Here is a 17,698-nt window from a genome sequence, read left to right as displayed (position 1 = left end):
GCAGCAGCAGCAGCAACAGCAGTAATAACAACAAACGCTTGCCAATTACACTCGAAATCCAAGATGAGCAAAGCAAAAAAGGCCAAGACGGGCTTCGGAGCTGACGCAGCAGCCACATGGTATGTACCAATCATTCCAGTGTATAATATAAGCTGATTGTGGTGGGCCGTTAAAATAGGGAAGGAAAGGGCAAGGATCTGGCGGTGCCATTGGCTGGTGTCTTAAGCACCGATGTACCCAAGCAGCAAGTCGCCACTATTGTTAGTCCTTAGCCTGATGGTGATTGTGGTTTTCGTGTCTTGGCTTTGGCCTTGAAAAACGATGAGGATATGTGGCCATTTATCAAAGACGATATGTTTGTGTTTTTGCAGCAGAATCGCGCTAATTTCTTACATCTCTTTAGAGAAGATGAACTGGCTTCAGTGTAGCATAAGTTATCCGATCGCTCCTCTCCTTGCAATACTGCTTCATATTTCAATCATTCTTGTACAATTCTAGCTGCCAATGCGTTCTCAAAAGCCATTGCTTGGTATTCTGTTGAATTCTCAACTCTATACATACCTTTCCTTTCCGCTCCTACAGGTAAACCTATCAGTATGCAGTTGAGCAATTTTCATTTCTACCATGTCTCTTTTAGACCAGCTGCCCAAGTTGTGTACCCTTCTGTCCATCGCTCCCATAATCTCTTTTGTACCCGCCACAACTTCACCAACCATTCCTACTTAATCGACCACAAAATTAGACCTCTTCCCTTCTCTCTTACTTTAAAAACGTCAAACAACCAGCTCGCAAACAGAAATATTGCTACAAGATGTGTAATCGAATAACGTAAGCAAAAAGAAAATAGTGTCAAAGAAGTGTACTAGTTATCAATCAGACCATGAAAACATGATATATTATGTAAACACCCATAATACTGTACAATAGTTATGGTCTTGCTGCAATCGTACTATTGCAGCACTTTGATTTATAAGAAAATCGAAGATCACTTTAAAGAAAAACCGGTACTTTACTGATAGTTAACGAGTAGTCTAGTTACTTGAACAATAACAGATAGACCCATTATAAAGATTTTATTGAAATACATGCCTCCTCTCACCACCCTTCATCGTTTCTCACCACCAGCCGCATCCCCTTATTTCCACCCCGGTTGAGTGTGAAAAAAATTAGAGGGTGGTGGCTGAGGCGGGAGGAAAGAGTGGGGTTAAATAGCAGCAGCAACAACCAAAGATCTTTTTTTTCTTCTCATTAACAACCACCATGGCAATTCAACTGCTGCGAACACACTTGTATATGACTTTTTACTGTCTCCATGATGAATAGAAGAGAAAAAGAAAACAAAGCGGCACAATCCACAGATTGAACAAAAAACGGAATCATGGTAATTGTTTTTTTAAAAAAAAGCATGTGCTCAAGATTTGTAAGGTGTAGACCGCCGTTACTGTAGAAAAAACGATAGCCTTTCAAAGTTGCGTAGGTGAACAAGGGAAGGAAAAGGTTGTCGGTTGTGCTTGGGATATAGCTTTGGTGGATACATGCTTATTCAGAATTACTGCTTTTTTCTCTTTTTTTTTTTCTGTCTATACTTAATGTACCATCTTGCGCCATTCCAACGTCAAACTTACTGCGTAATACAACATCGTCTTCTACTTGCACATTCAACTCGTACTCACAACAACTACGACGCAACATTCTTCTTCTCCATTACTCAAACACATTCATATACAACATGACGCTGATCCGCCATTGGCTTGCAAAACATACAGCCTGACGCAAATACCTCTCTACCATATACGCCCATATTACATGTTGACGACTATGACGCCGGTCTTTTGTTTTTATACTTGTATGCACACGCACATCATCATCGTATTGTAGTGACGGTCATCTCTTTCTTTGCTGTATGTATACACATTAATGCGATGATAATTATATTCCTATGATGCATACACACCTCCACAACTATAATCCTCCTCTGCAATTCGCTGTACTTGCACACACACGGTGACAACGACGATTACCTTTTTCCTTTTGCATATGCCAACACGAAAATTGCCGGTCTTGGTGGATAAGGTAGTTATATATGCTGATGGGTGGAATGTAGGGTTTTATTATTGTCACTGTAGATGTTATGGTTGGGATAAAAGAATAAAAGTAAAAGATCATACCTTATGTCGCCATTGTGTTTCAGTTGTCTGCATAAACGGGTGTGAGAAGGGATTGCATGTTACTACAAGTGCTTCTATTAAAAACTATAGATATAGCTCTGAGCGGTGATGATAATATGGCACGGACGAAGAAGAAAAGGCGTTTGTTGTTTCGAAGGAGGAAGAAGTTTCTTTGCTACTACAACAGCAACTTTATTTTTTCATTAAAAACCAACAACTATGAACAACCAACACATTACTACCCTTGACAACATTCGTTACGCTCTTTCACACTCGACTGTACCTGGCGTACTTGCGCTTGTTCCCAACAAAATCGAGCGCGTTCCTGCTGCTCAATGGCAAATCTTCAAGGATCGCATCTCGGAATTGTGTGGCTACAAATGGGTCCACAAACGCAAGACTGTGAATGGCACCAGAATCCTTTATAGGGAGACTTTCTATTGTCATCGTTTCAGCAGCTATACCCCAAAGCGTAATATACGACTCGCCCAGAAGGACAGTAAGAAGTGCGGCTGTACTAGCAAGTTGAAGGTCACCATTTGGCGCGATCTCCCAACCACTTGTGAGATCGAAATGACAAGTCCTCACGTCAATCACGTTCCTGGAGATCGCGATGACGTGCGCACTCTTCCGTTGACGTCCTTGACAGTCGACAGCATCACCCGGCAGCTGCAGGACGGAAGAAATTGCAGGGATATCCGTATGTCCATCTTGCGACAACTTGACACTGTGGACGAGGCACGAAACAATGCTGGTGCAAGCTCGTCAACACAGTAAGGATCCCAAGTGGTGTACAGTACTGGACAACGACGTGTGAATTATGAGGATGTATATAACATGATGTTGAAGGTATGTCAACAGATTGATGTACTTTTTAAACACATCAATCTAGTAATCTTACATTACTAAAACATTTTAATATAGTTGAAAACCGACCTTTACCAGTTCAACCCAAATGATATGCTGTCAGCAAAAGTCTGGCTGGATCAACGCCTTGCCAATGAGAACTATATTGTATACAATGGCAATACATCCGAATACACCACCTCCATCGACACTTACTCTTTCGAGTTCCTATCCCAAATGCAGCTTGCCCAGCTCCAAAACTCAACGTCCGTTTGCATGGATGCTACCCATAGCATCACAAGTCGTCTTGCTGATATTATGTACACCATTGTAACACGCGATCCTCACACAGGAACTGGCTATCCCATTGCATATATGTTCACCAACGATCACTCTGGCGGTCCAATCACTCAATGGTTACAGTTTCTTCGCAATACGTGTGGCATGGTGATTGATATGATGATCATTGATTGCAGCATTCCCGAAGTTAATGCCATCCAATCCCAATTCCCCTTGGCAGCCATCCATTACTGCGCGTTTCATGTCATCCAAGCATGGAACCGCAACCTGAAATATAAAGTTCGCTTGGATGCATCGAAGACAGCCGATGACCTAAAGGAGTATCGTAGCGAAATGATGACTGCATTGAAAGCAATGCTGCACGAACAGGATATCGATGATCTGTACCATGCCATCCAGGAATTTCAGGAGAAGTATTATGAGCAAGAGGAATTCCAGGATTTGGAACGGCATTATTTGCACGAGAACATTATCCAGCATTGGTCAACGACATACGTCCATCCCTACAACAGATTTATGACGACCAACAACTTTATCGAATCATGGCATAACTAGCTCAAAACTGTCTATCTCAAACACATCCGCAACAAACGACTTGACCGCTTATTTTTTGTTCTTACGCACGAAGTCGAGTTTTACTTTAAATGCGAACGCGAACGAGTCTTCTGCAACAACGGTCGTATGGGTCCTGTCGAAAATCAACTATCACTGCGCCGATATACTGCATCTCTAGTAACTGTTGATGCTATTGCGACAATGATCCGCAATCCTGAGGGGGGACATATCAGTACTCCAATGATGGGCACTTGGAAAGTAAACTCATTTCAGTCTCAATCAACCGAGGTATACAAGATAGCTGTCAATGCTGATAAGCTTATTTTATTTTGTACCTGTGAATATTTTATGCATAGACAAGCTCTTTGCAAGCACTTGTATTTGTTGAAGCGATTCACAGATATGATGCTTGGTTTTGAAACAGTGCAGACTAGAGCACTTGAGCTGATTCCACATACGATTCCTAACCAGCAAGGTGAGTTGCAAATTGCTGAAGCTGTTGAGAACGTAGCTGTTGAAGAAACAGTAGATATTATTGACGACCTTCGCGACAATCTGCAATATATTGCGCAAACCTTAACATCAATGGATCATGACCGAAACAGCATATTACAGCTCTCTACAATACCACCAGAAGTGAGTGAACAATATGCACAGCGTGTAAGGGAATTAGCTCTTTTCCATGAAGACATCATGAGACAGCACAATCACACCAGACGCTCTGCTACGCAACGTCAATAATTACAATGTCCACGCATCATCCCCACACAACAACATCCTTCGCACTTATATGACACTTATAGAACATTTATAGAACCTCTTTTTATGTCTTCCTTGTATATCTGTCATCGCTCTTAATTTTTAATTAATCCACATTAACAAAAATGAGAAAGACTGATCAGTTGTCCTTCCTGCTATCTTTAACTCCTTTACCTATCAAGACCGGCGATGTTTGTGTTGGTATATGCAAAAAGAAAAAAGTAATTGCGTCAGGCTGTATGTTTTGCAAGCCAATGGCGGATCAGCGTCATGTTGTATATGAATGTGTTTGAGTAATGGAGAAGAAGAATGTTGCGTCGTAGTTGTTGTGAGTACGAGTTGAATGTGCAAGTAGAAGACGATGTTGCATTACGCAGTAAGTTTGACGTTGGAATGGCGCAAGATGGTACATTAAGTATAGACAGAAAAAAAAAAGAGAAAAAAGCAGTAATTCTGAATGAGCATGTATCCACCAAAGCTATACCCCAAGCACAACCGACAACCTTTTCCTTCCCTTGATCACCTACGCAACTTTGAAAGGCTATCGTTTTTTCTACAGTAACGGCGGTCTACGCCTTACAAATCTTAGCACATGCTTTTTTTAAAAAAACAATTACCATGATTCGTTTTTTGTTCAAACTGTGGATTGTGCCGCTTTGTTTTCTTTTTCTCTTCTATTCATCATGGAGACAGTAAAAAGTCATATACAAGTGTGTTCGCAGCTGTTGAATTGCCATGGTGGTTGTTAATGAGAAGAAAAAAAAGATCTTTGGTTGTTGCTGCTGCTATTGAACCCCACTCTTTCCTCCCGCCTCAGCCACCACCCTCCAATTTTTTTCACACTCAACCGGGGTGAAATAAGGGGATGCCGGCCTCCGAGCACACTGTCTCCGACGCCACCTTACTATGCCTTCGTGGCCTTCATCTCAATCTCCTCTATCATACAACCGCTCAGATTCTTATAGGTATTCTAGTTGGAGTGTGGCGAGCCCATTGGCTTTATATTTTTTTCTATCCCATTCCACCCTCAATCTGTCATCGGCTCTACCCACAAATTACGCATCACCTTCCGTCAGGAAGAAGCTCTTTTTCCTCATCAACCCCAATAATTTCCCTTTTATGCCTATGCCCTACTTATTTCACACATGAAAAAACTCTCCAGATATCTCCAGATTTTGAGACACACTAGTATGCACCATAAATTACGGAAACCCTATACTCGAATGATCCATTTCATGTAAACAACATCTGTAGAGCAATGAACGGCTATAACCCGAATGGGCTGACGCGTTATATGATGTCGTTTGTGAGCTCTTGATGATTATTTACGGCTGATGATGCACTTGGAATGGTTGTCTTGTTACTAGTTATATTGGTGAATTATAATCCAAAAAAGGAAAAGTATCAGGAAAGAAGGGGATGGGGGATGGGGGAGATAGCGGATAGTGTTATGCAAGTTGGTTAATATCTTATCAGCAGGATGACTGGGCGTGTATTAGATTGAGATAGCGCAAAGGTCAGGCCAATGATCAAAGGGTCTCTGTACAGGGCTCGGGTCAATGTTGTTTATATTGAACAATAAATTGTTTGTTTGGGTTTTGTTTGGAGTAAACATGTGCTGAACGCCGCAGCCAGCGTCTTCATGGGATCAGTGAGACATTGTAGAAAGTCTCGGCCATTGTTGTATCAACTGTGGTGGTGTGTGTAACGAAAATAAAAAACGCTCTCTTATACGAGTATATGCCCACGGCAATCAGCGATTGCCGATCCTCCAAGCCCGCAATGATGGATGTGGGCAGAAGCATGGCTGTTTTCAGCATAGTATGCGCGTCATCTTAGAGCTACTATTATCCAAACAGGCTGCTTCTTCAGGTTGATACTGTGGTTTGGTTTGCTCGTTTTATCAACCACCTCCCTCAGCAGTAGCGATACAAAGTCAATCAAACGTGGTGTGACTTAATCGGCGTATGTGTGGGTGAGGTGTGATATATGTGGGGAAAAACAAAATACAGAAAAAAAGCAGGATGGTCGGCTCGTACGAGAGTCAAGCATGCATAATCTTATTATTCAATGAAAATTTGTGCCAACGATGTTTTCGGTTAATCAAGGGTTGAAAGGGGCGTGGCAAACGAAACATACCATTAAACCCGTTCTCTCAGCTTAGAACAGCTTGCCTTAAGCGCCGTTGTTGCTGGTGTGCATACCCTCCCAGCAATTTTTTTTCCTTTCGACTATTTTCACGAACAGAACTACGCGAACATAGAAACTAAAAAAGAGCGTACCAAAATGTGATAAAGTGCGTTGTGATCGTGTTACTGTCGCTACGATACAGAAGAACTGTCATTCTCCCCCGCTTTGTTAGCACGGACTGTGGATCGGGGTGGGGTAGGAAGCGGGATCTGGACGTGTGCATAAAAAGGCACCCATATTCCACAGCATGTTGCTTCCTCGCTTTTTCACTTCTCTTACCTTTTTTACGATCACTTACGGTAAGTCTCTTCCTTTTTTCCTGTGTGTTTGAGTGTGTGTGTGAGTTTTTTAAGACATTGCTTTGGGGGCTACTATTATTGGCGCCTTCAGGGTTGTGTTGGGAGTGGGAAGAGCCATGGGCAAGTAGACACAGGTATTACCTGGCAGTCAACCTCGGTATAATATTCTACCATAACATTGCAGTCAATCACAGGCCTTAAAATTGTCTTTTTTCGACCACCTAGAATCATGTCTGCACATAAAAAATTGAAAATAACATATAGACAGGCGGCCTGTATGTACTATGCTGTTGAGCACACCGCAGAAAACGCGCAACGCTGTGCTGAAAAACTCGCTCGCGACGAAGATTCTATCCTTGTGTATAAAAGCGACCCCGAAGATCCTTTTGTGATGTCAAAAGCCAAGGTGAATGCACGACCAATCACATATAAGAAATATCTTCAAGATTATCCCCGTGCCGAAACACCTGAAGCATCCTCGGATGTTGGTGACAAGGAAAACAAGGATTTGACAGAGGCGCAGTTGGTGGAAACCTTGGATACACTATTTCTTATCGACGATCCAGGCAACGATGCACTATACAACAGTGTTTCCCTTTCCAATTCTGCTGTAATCAAGATGTTGGCACCTCATCTTCGAGATGATCTCCTGGACCCCAAAAGGTTTGGGCAATGGTGTAGTAAACAAAAAGTGAAAATGATGACAGTTGAAGCCAAGCCATTCAACAGCACTGACAAGGATTCGCAGAAAGAAAGACGAAGATCTTTATATATGCTTAAAACGCGATATCACGGTACGAGAGATATGACTGTTGGAACGTTACATATGTCTTCATGACGAAAGAAAACTAACACCCATGAAGAAAAAGTAATCATAGAAATCAAAGACCATTTGTCCCGGTATCAGGCAGAGATACAAGATATGAAGAATGCTGGGATCGAGGTGCTCGGTTATGTCCGCAAGTCGCCATCACAGGGCAAAAACGACAACAATAGAGTAAAGCTGCTGCAACAGATGGTGAGCCGTTTGCAAGAACGCTCTCGCGTTGACAAAGTTTATGTGTCGCCTTGTTGTACCAGTAGTGGTCCATTACCGGTTAGGGACATGCCACGGCCTACAAGTATTCTAAAAAAATTGCACAACGTCGATGGTTCTTGCCAAGGTAACGCTTTGAAGCAACACCATTGTATATGTACCCCTTCAAAATCTAAAATAAGCCCTTCATAGATCTTCTCAATTATCTCAAGGCCACTCCCAAGGATATTTGTTTGGTAGCTTTGGATTTCGCAGGTTTGAGCACCGACTGCCACGATATATATCAATTTGTTTGGTACATACAGTCAAAAGAGTAGTCTTTCTATGCATGCATAATCTCATTTAAGTTTTCTTAGTGACAATACCCGTATACAGAAACTCGTGATTGATCTTATACCATCGTTATCAAAAGTGATCATTTTCGACCGACAGGATATTATTTCCAAACCAGAAATATTAGAAGCTTTCAACTGTCGACAGGCCCCTGCCAAGCGCTCAAGATAGTTCGCTCGGACCAAACAAAAAAGTTCTGCCGGCCCATAGTCCTGTTTTTTTCGCTCGGCTAGTATGTATGGGGCCAAGTCGGGGAACTTTTCAAAAACAAAAGGAAAGTAATTAGTATGTACACCTCAGGAAAAAGTATTCGAGAAACATAGGATAGATATGAAAATAAATGAATATTCATTTTGCAGCTGTAATGAATTTCCAGGTTGAATATTTTTGAATACTTTTTGTACGAGTTCATACATTTTTAATCATCTGTATTTTTATTGTTCATGTGCTTTTTGTTGCTATGCTACTATCAGTTTTGGACACTCACTGTCCGAAAAAGAGGATTTTACTGCTATAAAATAATTTTGTGAGCGAAAACCACCTTTTCGCACAGTAAGCGTCCATCACTACTACTTTTACCGAGAAATCCTTAGGTGAGAAGAGCTGTTTCGAAGAGATCATTGTGATCCGACCTACATGCAGGCTGTCTTCCTCGGACGACCTCGCTTTCTTTCTGTTGGTCGTGGATCTTCATTCTGAGTAGGCGACTTGTTGATAGTGTTTGTGCTTGGCACGGTCCGGTTGAGGTTTTGGTTGTTTGCTGTCGATATATCGAAAATATAACTGTGAGTATCATGCGCGTTTTATAGATAATCTCATACATAATGTGCTAGGTAAAAAGCATACACGACCTGCTCTGTTTTCAATCGGTGCCAACGCAGGTGTGGCTACAGACACTGTTGTCACTGCAACGGGCATTGAAGATGACATAGAGTGGCCATGGAAGCGAGAGAGACCTAGGCTAGATTCGTGACCAGAGGATGCCTGACTACGCGTTACATTTTCAGTGGGAGCGCAGCACTACTCCTGTAAGAATTAAAAGTATCATTGTCCGTGTCGTGTCCTCATCGCTAGACAGTGTCGCATCCAGTATAAGTGTTCCGGGCGAGCGTGGCACATCACATAAATTTGGCTCCCTGCGTGATAAAATAGCATAGATATTCAAAATAAGATCCGTTCTGTAAGTATTGAAAACAATACCTCGTGTGCACTTCGCTACCAGCACCAACGTTGACAGTTGCTGAACCTTGAGTAATGCTTGTAGAATGATTCGAAGTTGCTGCTGGTAATGCCCCCTCTGTCTTACCAACGTCAACATGGACGGTATTCACCACGGCGAAAAAAAAGGCGGAAAACTATTATTCTGTATGAAGTTTTCTCATGTGAATCCAGATGGAAAGGGCAAATCCATAAGTTTTTCACAGGAACAAAAATAACAAGTTTTAACATTAAAAACACATGTAGTTACAATGCTTCACAGAGAAAAAAACCATCAATTCACAGTAAATTAGTTATAATTACAGTATATATATCTGTTAAGCAAGAACAGGGAGTTCCGATCTTTTTAAAAACGATTTCCACTACTTTTAATTGTTTATTTGTTATATACAGCGATACTTCAATGTGGTCCATTGTTACAGCCATGGTTCCTATGCTCCTGTGGTTCCTGATACTGCGATTGTTCTGTCATGCCTTATTTTTTAGGGGGTCGTCCTCGTCTCTTGGCAGGCTTTTGCTGGGTGATTTGGTCAGTTAGTTGCAATGTTAGTGCTGCGGATCTTGTTCATGCTGCATTGCGACGGTGCGGTCAATGTTGCTAGCAGAAGGAATTACTTGCTGAGAGGAACTTGCTCATAAAGATGTGTCAGACGGACTTTTAGCTTGCTGTATAACGTTATCTGACGTGATGACCGAGTCCACAGGTATAAGAAAAGCACGGGCATTTGTTCGCAGCTCCGATAAACCAACATATCCAGCTCCCTGCTGATAATATTGCTTGTGCCGCTCGAGAAGTTGGATATGATTGTTCGCTGGAAGAAGGAGATGGTGATAAAGTCCTGCGGTATGCTGAGGTTTCTTGTCGTGCATTGATGGGTGGTGCAGTAGAGGCAATATCGCCTATGGGCGAAACATGATGGTGGAGAATATCGTTTGCATGCGGGTACGCTCGCCACTGATCCTAACATAAACAAACGCTGTTAATTACATATAATACCATATCCCCTTTTTCATCCATCACAAAATGCCCATACCGTTCTTCTTGGTTTGGAGAAGGTAGAGATGGCGACAATTTAAATATGCAAAAAATAAAAAAATAGATAACACTTTAAACATCATTGCTTGTCCTTCCCTAGTATACCTTGGATTTTGCAATGTCTCATGTATGTCAGGAAAGTTTGCTTGGATATTATCGAATACTGACTGGTGAGAACTCGTACTATCACTACAAACGAAGAGCTGTTATCAGAGAACACCTTCAAATCGGTTACTTATAAATACTCATAACCGTCCTTTGAAGGGTGAGTATTGTTGTTTTCAGTAGCTACACGTGGATCTGACTGTTGTCTTGCATCTGAGGAATTGTCTTGCGGCTGCTGTTGTTCATGGGCTCCTCATTCACGGAAAGCAAGGTAGAGAAAGAAAGTTCTGGTTGAGAAGACGGAGGTCCTTGACCTGTAGACCGACTCCTACATTCATCTGGTGATAGTAGTTTTCCATTGTACGTCTTTTGACAGTGAAGTAAAGAGATTATAATCAAAGTAGCTATGTCCCTGTTTCTGTACCCGCGTTTGTTATTCCAAATTGAATCATGACAATTGAAGCGGTCCAGTTGCCTTCGCACCGATCAAAGTGAAATGAAGTCGATCGCACGATCGCTTGCTCAGCAAGCAGTATTTCGTCGTTTTTGTGTACTTTTGGCAAAGAGCCCCAAGTGCTGGCATAGGGCTTATTCTGGTTGACTGGTGCCGACAGGCGTTCAACTGATTCGATACATAAAGGGACGATCGTGCTGTAAATTCCATCCTGTACATGCTGCTCCATGGATCGATGAGGTTGTAAACGTCGGACACTTCCAACTTCTTTTTATACAACTTATTTGTTCGCTCGACTTTTTCTCGGTAGCGGTATTATGTTTGTTGTTTGTCCGTAGCGGCGTTTTCACCGTTACTGGATCGATCTTGGTGCTGCTTTTGTAGTAATTAAAGGATCACTTTTTGTGTCGAACTCAGCTGATTCAACGCGTCAGCAATTTGTTGCCCTTCTATGGAGTTATTTGGCAGTGTGGAGGTGAAAAAAGCAGGAAGGAAGGGAAGAAGAGCAACAGAAAAGGAAAGCGCCGCTGTCAAAAGGTGTGGGTTTGCACCTGAACTTCTTTCCGACCACACCGACATTTTTGCTGTGACAGTTTAACACTCAACTTTCACCATGCGCAAATGTCCCTACTGCCCAATACGTTTGCGAGATGGAAAGCATTACAAGAATCACGTTGACGAAGCTACGAAAAACTAAGAAAAGCAGCTGTACAGAGTCACGGTAATAAAAAAATACTCGCACGCCAGTAGTGGGCCGTTACTCAGTTAAACCTTTGTCAATATCTCTTCTTAATATGCAGCGATCAGTGCGCGTCATTATGTTGAAATGAATGTTGTTCTCAGCCAAACTAGTTCTGGATTGGAAGAACAGAGAGGAACACGAGCAAGCTCAATTATGGGCGGTTTTACATCAGCTTTCAGCGAGGCTGCAGGTAAGCGAACGGAAATGAGCATTGATAATTAGCCTTTCCTCTTCTTCGTGTTCGGGACAAAGTAAGGTGCTTTACAGTATCAACTCGTTTCGTATAGGTCAAAACTGGGCTTTATGCTTACTTCGTATACATACATTGACAAGACTTAATGGATCCGGCGTAGCGTATGGAATCGAAAATCATAATGCCTTTACAGGCAAAAAGCTATGATATATGTTGCGGATGCCTCGAACATTGATGTACAGTACTGTGCGGATATATTTTTTGAGACCAGTATCCAAATCGTGTGTATTATGTTTATCGAGGCTTGATCCCTAATAATCTAAAACTCGGAAACCCGTCTCACATATGTAGCAATAAAAAAGATATGAGTGCAGCAGTTATTTCTTATAATACCCTTAAAGTTCGAAAAGCCTCTTGTCTTATCAATCGTCAATTGAAGACATTCACAGTTTCTCATAGATTTACAATCATTAATAGAGATGCACATAATACAAAAAATAATATTTTTTCCACAGAAAATAACATATGTGTATTTACAGGTTTTCCTACGGTATAGACAATTCACTTATACTCAAACAAAACAACAGATTTTATCCACATTTTTAATAGAGATTATCTGGTAATCCCTATGACGACTGAAATTCGCAGAAAATGCAAACAACTTAAGAGGAAAGTAGGGAGGCTCACTGAAACTGATACCTTTTTACTTTTATCTTTACCGTTGTGTATTAGGACGTGTATCTGGTGCAGGTTGAGTTGATGGCACGGTTCTTGGTTGTCCAGAGTCTTGAGCGAATGTTAGAGGTGAATGTTTTTAGAGCAAATGAATCTCTGTCAAAGTTCCATCACAAAGCGTTCCAAACATTACCTCGAAGATTCTGCTAAGTTCGAACGAGTAGGAGACGCGCGCCCCAGTTACCAACACAAGCTCTCAACGGAAAGTTGTCACCCACTCCTTGTTCGAGTAAGGTATGATAATAACTTCAAGTCTCAGTGACTTCGGCAAATCGCTCCACTGGTGCTGCGTACGATTTACGTTGTCCTCACGACCGAGAAGGAAATAAATAAGACCCTCCGAGTAAGGGATGACATTCTTTGAGAAAGAGGTGTAGTGCGCACGATCCCAGTCAGACGTCTTTAGAACTTCAGAGGCCAAGATCTCGAACAGCCCCAAGAAAATCGCCGCTGCTTGCCATCACTGCCTTTAGGGTGAACAACAACACGCTTGATCGTTATATCACTGAAAGGATTCTTTTGACCTCTTGATTCAAGAGGCACACTGGGATACTTGACGGGTTGGACTTGTGTTCGTTCATGAGCAAGTAAGGCTTCGACGGCATCCAATAATGTATTCAACTCAGATCTGAGTGAAGCAATTTCAGTTCTGATTTCCTCATTTCGCGTGCCCTAATCTCACGCGTGAGCTCAAAATAATTGGCTAGTAGTTGAAGCGAAGAGGATTGCCCATGGTTGTTTAGTAAAAGAGGTGCACAGAAAAGTAGCCGCTGTACCCAGCCACAATTTGCATGCTTATGAGTGCTCCTGTCCACTCTATGCGACAGTGCACAACTTCACAGATACAAATGGCTGACACTTCAACACCTGAGTATCCATCTACGTCCACTCGACTTTAAACGGAAAGATGCTATTTCTGTAATTTATGGTATCGAGGCACACACGACGATCACATGAAACATCGGGTTTATGCATCACTCGCCGTCGCGTCAAACACGAGATACTCACTCCCAAATAGTACGTTGGATATTGAATACTAACAACTAAAGTTGTTATATTTAACTACTCCTGCTCGTAAGAATGGACCACCCCAGTCCATCTCTTACATCTTAAAATCTCTTTGACAAGTACATTTCGTCGATATTCCTCATGTAGGATATAAAAGAATCTTCTTTTCTTTTATTATCCTCGTTACATAATACTGTAACCTAAAGGGGTATTATAAACTTCTTGAATCAATATTAATACTGATTTTTCTTTTTCTTTTTATTTAGATTCATAAATTTAAAAAATCACCATTGATATTAATTAATTAAATGTTAAATAAGCATTTTATTTTAACTTAATTATTAATAATCAATTCCCGTTGTTACCGCTTCGCGGAAATACTGGGAGGTTGTCTATTAAACGCACAAACTTTTATGAATAGATCCGATTAGAGCAAGATCCTTTGGATCGAACAGTCGAAAATGCAGACATACTTGAACTAGTAAGAGAACATAGATATTTTATGTTTCTTTATTGATTTATATCACTCAAGCCTGCTTACAAACGTTTGCCTTTATAGAGCAATCAAGAAGTCGGTGAAATTCGGTATTCAAACGAGTCCGCAGCGCAAACTGTCATGAATGAAACTGTAAGATACGCGCTGTTTTGAGCAGGGCAGCATTAGTCGACTGCTGATGATCGTTTTTAGGTTTCTTTGTCAAATAACCCACCCAGCATGCAAGTTCACGACGATCTGTCTTCTACTGTCCACTAATAGGTGATTACCACTGAATCTCAAAAATCTCCTTTCCAGACAGCCATATCGAATGACGGTGGATCTGTCGACGATTTTGACTTTGGCGATAACCACAACGAACAGCCGGACAATTTTTCTGGCAACCATAGTCTTGTATCTAACAAGCAGAACTTCACTCAACTGAAAGAAATACATTTATATACGGAGAAGATGACTTCACCAACTTTACAAAACCCTTGTGTCCACCCATTCTATCAAAGGCTCCCCTGAAAATTTCAAACTCAAAGAATTTCAGAGCCACAGCGTGTAGTGTGTGAGTGCCCTCTTTCGCCTATGAGACACAAAAAATGACAAAGGCCTAACAACAACCACAATTTTCGGCAAGCAAACACGTCTTACGTTGAACGTAATCGCCCTAAAACCACCAAACCTATTATCAAAAAATATTCGTCACTCTATTCTTTCGACGGGTGCCCTCCCTAGCGTCACTGGGCCTCATACACGCACAAATGTGTACATGCACTCAGTCAAACCAAGTCTTTTCTTCGGGACCACAGCCATTACCAAGGATCGCACGGTCATTCTTAACGCTATCGCTGCCCAATTCCCGATTGCAATGCCGCTTGGCGTCGAATTGCGCTTTAAGGATAACTGGGTCCTTGTCGAAATCACTACTCGGGATGAAGCACAACGACACGCTCTTGAAACCATTGGCCTAAACATACACGGTCATCCTATTATTGGTACTCCAGCACTACGAAAAGGTTCCGGTTTCTTGGGAATCAGCCTGTATCATCTTCCCCACCGCCCCGAAAGCGAGCTCCAGCAAAGACATTCAATCCATGCTTCATCCTTTTGGAAAAGTCTTGGAGATCAGTTGGTTTTGTCGCCTGAATATTCCGTCTTCATAGGCCAAGGTTGTGCCTATCGTGACGTCTCACAAACTGACATGCAGCTGTCAACGCATACAACTCTTCACCCTGGCCTGGATTACTATGTCCGCGCCTTTTGGAAAGGGTTGCCTCCCTATTGCCGCCTTTGTCGAGAAGATACACATGAGAAAGAGCATTGCCCTCGAGCAAAAACACATAATGTAAAAGCCTTTCATCGTTGCGGCAATTACGGCCATGCTGTATCCTCGTGTCCACGCTCGGTTATTGCCACTGACTTCGCACAGACAGTTCCCGATCAAGATCTCGTATCATGCGACCTGGCCAGAACTGCGGCAGCCAGCGTCAATGAGCTCCCTTCCTACGCAACAGTTCCTGTCGAACATGGCAATATAGAGGTCTACTCGTCTGCGCCTAACTCTCCTACGCTGTCACAAGATATGGAAGTGGATATGGTAGCAGCTTGACGCTGAGCCAAATGCTGCTGATGGTAACCAAACTACTTGTACTCCGTATATTGATGTCAATTTATCACCCGCTTCCAAGGTGACGCTGTCCCTTGAGAATTCTATTTCATCTAGTGCAAGCGATCCATCTGGTCCTGATGCGTCACCCGCGGGTGACTCCTCTACCCAACCGTCTTTTCTGAAATCTGTCAATGACGTGGCTGTCAAACTTTGGGATTCTACCTGTAGCGACTCTGGAACGCGTCGCAGCACACGCAATCCCAAACTCAATCCTAAATATCAATGGAAGACATCAGATTGAAAATGAGTACACTCAACTGTCGTGGCCTCCCTAAGACAGGCGAGCCATCACATAGTAAACATTTCATACGCTTTCTTCGATCTCAATCACTTGTTACAGGAAACTCATGCCGAATCTCCTGACCTCCAATCTCGTTTTCATTTCCACTTCTTCATTTTGGTCACAACATGTTGGAATCATGTCTCTTAACCCTTGTATTTCTCTATCTCTTGTTTCTTTCGAGTTGGATGGTCGGGCTCTACTGTTCTGCCTCCCACACTAATTTTGATTTCCCCTCTTTCATATCATCGTTATTTATGCCACAGCCCGCTCCTCACCACGTGGACCTTTTTACGCTTCTCTTGCGCAATTGCCTTTTTTTTGCTTCTACGTCAGTAGACCGCAGCGTTTTGCTCGCAATCGTTTGACTGGATCGTTTGGATCGTTTGACTGGATCGTTTGAAATCGTTTGGCTGGATCGTTTGGATCGTTTGACTGGACCGTTTGGATCGTTTGACTGGATCGTTTGGATCGTTTGGCTGGATCGTTTGATTTTTTTAGGCTGGATCGTTTGGATCGTTTGACTGGATCGTTTAAAATTTTTTGGCTGGATCGTTTGGATCGTTTGACCGGATCGTTTAAAATTTTTAGCTGGATCGTTTGGATCGTTTGACTGGATCGTTTTGGATCGTTTGACTGGATCGTTTTGGATCGTTTGGGCTGGATCGTTTGGATCGTTTGACTGGATCGTTTGGATCGTTTGGCTGGATCGTTTGATTTTTTTTAGGCTGGATCGTTTGGATCGTTTGACTGGATCGTTTGGATCGTTTGACTGGATCGTTTGAAATCGTTTGGCTGGATCGTTTGGATCGTTTGGCTGGATCGTTTAAAGTTTTTTGGCTGGATCGTTTGGATCGTTTGACTGGATCGTTTTGATCGTTTGGCTGGATCGTTTGAAATCGTTTCCCAGTCAAACACTTTCAAACGATCCATTCAAAGGATCCAAACGATCCAGCCAAAAAATTTTAAACGATCCAGCCAAACGATCCAAACGATCCAGTCAAACGATCCAAACGATCCAGCCAAAAAATTTTAAACGATCCAGCCAAACGATCCAAACGATCCAGCCAAACGATTTCAAACGATCCAGTCAAACGATTGCGAGCAAAACGCTGCGGTCTACTGACGTAGAAGCAAAAAAAAGGCAATTGCGCAAGAGAAGCGTAAAAAGGTCCACGTGGTGAGGAGCGGGCTGTGGCATAAATAACGATGATATGAAAGAGGGGAAATCAAAATTAGTGTGGGAGGCAGAACAGTAGAGCCCGACCATCCAACTCGAAAGAAACAA

At 42.3% G+C, this 17,698-nt stretch overlaps 5 protein-coding genes across 5 annotated transcripts; 3 read left to right on the top strand and 2 right to left on the bottom strand.

Annotated features, from left to right (window-relative positions):
- Nucleotides 1-7,111: 7,111 nt before the first annotated feature.
- Nucleotides 7,112-8,657, top strand: BDB00DRAFT_943215 (uncharacterized protein; the record flags this gene model as incomplete). Its single annotated transcript, XM_053129433.1, has 4 exons — nucleotides 7,112-7,797; nucleotides 7,996-8,280; nucleotides 8,346-8,448; nucleotides 8,510-8,657. The coding sequence occupies exons 1-4, from the start codon at nucleotides 7,347-7,349 to the stop codon at nucleotides 8,655-8,657; spliced, it is 987 nt and encodes a 328-aa protein (XP_052973300.1). The 5' UTR covers nucleotides 7,112-7,346.
- Nucleotides 8,658-9,616: 959 nt separating this feature from the next.
- Nucleotides 9,617-10,423, top strand: BDB00DRAFT_157216 (uncharacterized protein). The gene has a single exon (XM_053116268.1). The coding sequence runs from the start codon at nucleotides 9,775-9,777 to the stop codon at nucleotides 10,240-10,242; it is 468 nt and encodes a 155-aa protein (XP_052973299.1). The 5' UTR covers nucleotides 9,617-9,774; the 3' UTR covers nucleotides 10,243-10,423.
- BDB00DRAFT_157293 (uncharacterized protein) lies at nucleotides 10,424-11,607 on the bottom strand. The gene is made up of 4 exons (XM_053116269.1): nucleotides 11,270-11,607; nucleotides 10,846-10,929; nucleotides 10,739-10,745; nucleotides 10,424-10,659 (listed from the first exon to the last, which is right to left on the bottom strand). Exons 1-4 carry the CDS (start codon nucleotides 11,526-11,528, stop codon nucleotides 10,605-10,607), a joined length of 405 nt encoding a protein of 134 aa, XP_052973298.1. The 5' UTR covers nucleotides 11,529-11,607; the 3' UTR covers nucleotides 10,424-10,604.
- A 247-nt stretch (nucleotides 11,608-11,854) lies between these two features.
- On the top strand, nucleotides 11,855-16,843 carry BDB00DRAFT_933797 (uncharacterized protein). Its single transcript, XM_053129130.1, has 10 exons — nucleotides 11,855-12,020; nucleotides 12,100-12,231; nucleotides 12,329-12,395; nucleotides 12,844-12,853; nucleotides 12,967-13,038; nucleotides 14,399-14,458; nucleotides 14,537-14,605; nucleotides 14,735-14,861; nucleotides 15,271-16,058; nucleotides 16,150-16,843. The coding sequence occupies exons 2-10, from the start codon at nucleotides 12,126-12,128 to the stop codon at nucleotides 16,369-16,371; spliced, it is 1,521 nt and encodes a 506-aa protein (XP_052973297.1). The 5' UTR covers nucleotides 11,855-12,020; nucleotides 12,100-12,125; the 3' UTR covers nucleotides 16,372-16,843.
- BDB00DRAFT_879012 (uncharacterized protein) lies at nucleotides 16,738-17,343 on the bottom strand (the record flags this gene model as incomplete). Its single annotated transcript, XM_053127817.1, has 2 exons — nucleotides 16,738-17,114; nucleotides 17,184-17,343. 2 exons carry the CDS (start codon nucleotides 17,341-17,343, stop codon nucleotides 16,738-16,740), a joined length of 537 nt encoding a protein of 178 aa, XP_052973296.1.
- Nucleotides 17,344-17,698: the final 355 nt, after the last annotated feature.

The sequence above is a fragment of the Zychaea mexicana genome, assembly GCF_025766255.1.
Source record: "Zychaea mexicana strain RSA 1403 chromosome Unknown BDB00scaffold_156, whole genome shotgun sequence".
In the NCBI taxonomy this organism is placed as follows: domain Eukaryota; kingdom Fungi; phylum Mucoromycota; class Mucoromycetes; order Mucorales; family Lichtheimiaceae; genus Zychaea; species Zychaea mexicana.
The sequence above is the reverse complement of the archived record's forward strand: the minus strand, read 5'-3'. Positions and strand labels throughout refer to the sequence as shown.

Excerpts from the sequence above, each read along its gene's own strand:
- BDB00DRAFT_157216 (XM_053116268.1), top strand. The coding sequence starts at position 9,775 with ATGCCCCCTCTGTCTTACCAACGTCAACATGGACGGTATTCACCACGG.
- BDB00DRAFT_157293 (XM_053116269.1), bottom strand. The coding sequence starts at position 11,528 with ATGGAGCAGCATGTACAGGATGGAATTTACAGCACGATCGTCCCTTTA. Across the intron at positions 10,930-11,269 it reads ATTTGGAATAACAAACGCGG|TGATAGTACGAGTTCTCACC; the intron begins GTACAGAAACAG and ends CTTCGTTTGTAG.
- BDB00DRAFT_933797 (XM_053129130.1), top strand. The coding sequence starts at position 12,126 with ATGAATGTTGTTCTCAGCCAAACTAGTTCTGGATTGGAAGAACAGAGA. Across the intron at positions 12,232-12,328 it reads AGCTTTCAGCGAGGCTGCAG|GTCAAAACTGGGCTTTATGC; the intron begins GTAAGCGAACGG and ends CGTTTCGTATAG. Across the intron at positions 16,059-16,149 it reads AAGATATGGAAGTGGATATG|GTGACGCTGTCCCTTGAGAA; the intron begins GTAGCAGCTTGA and ends CCCGCTTCCAAG.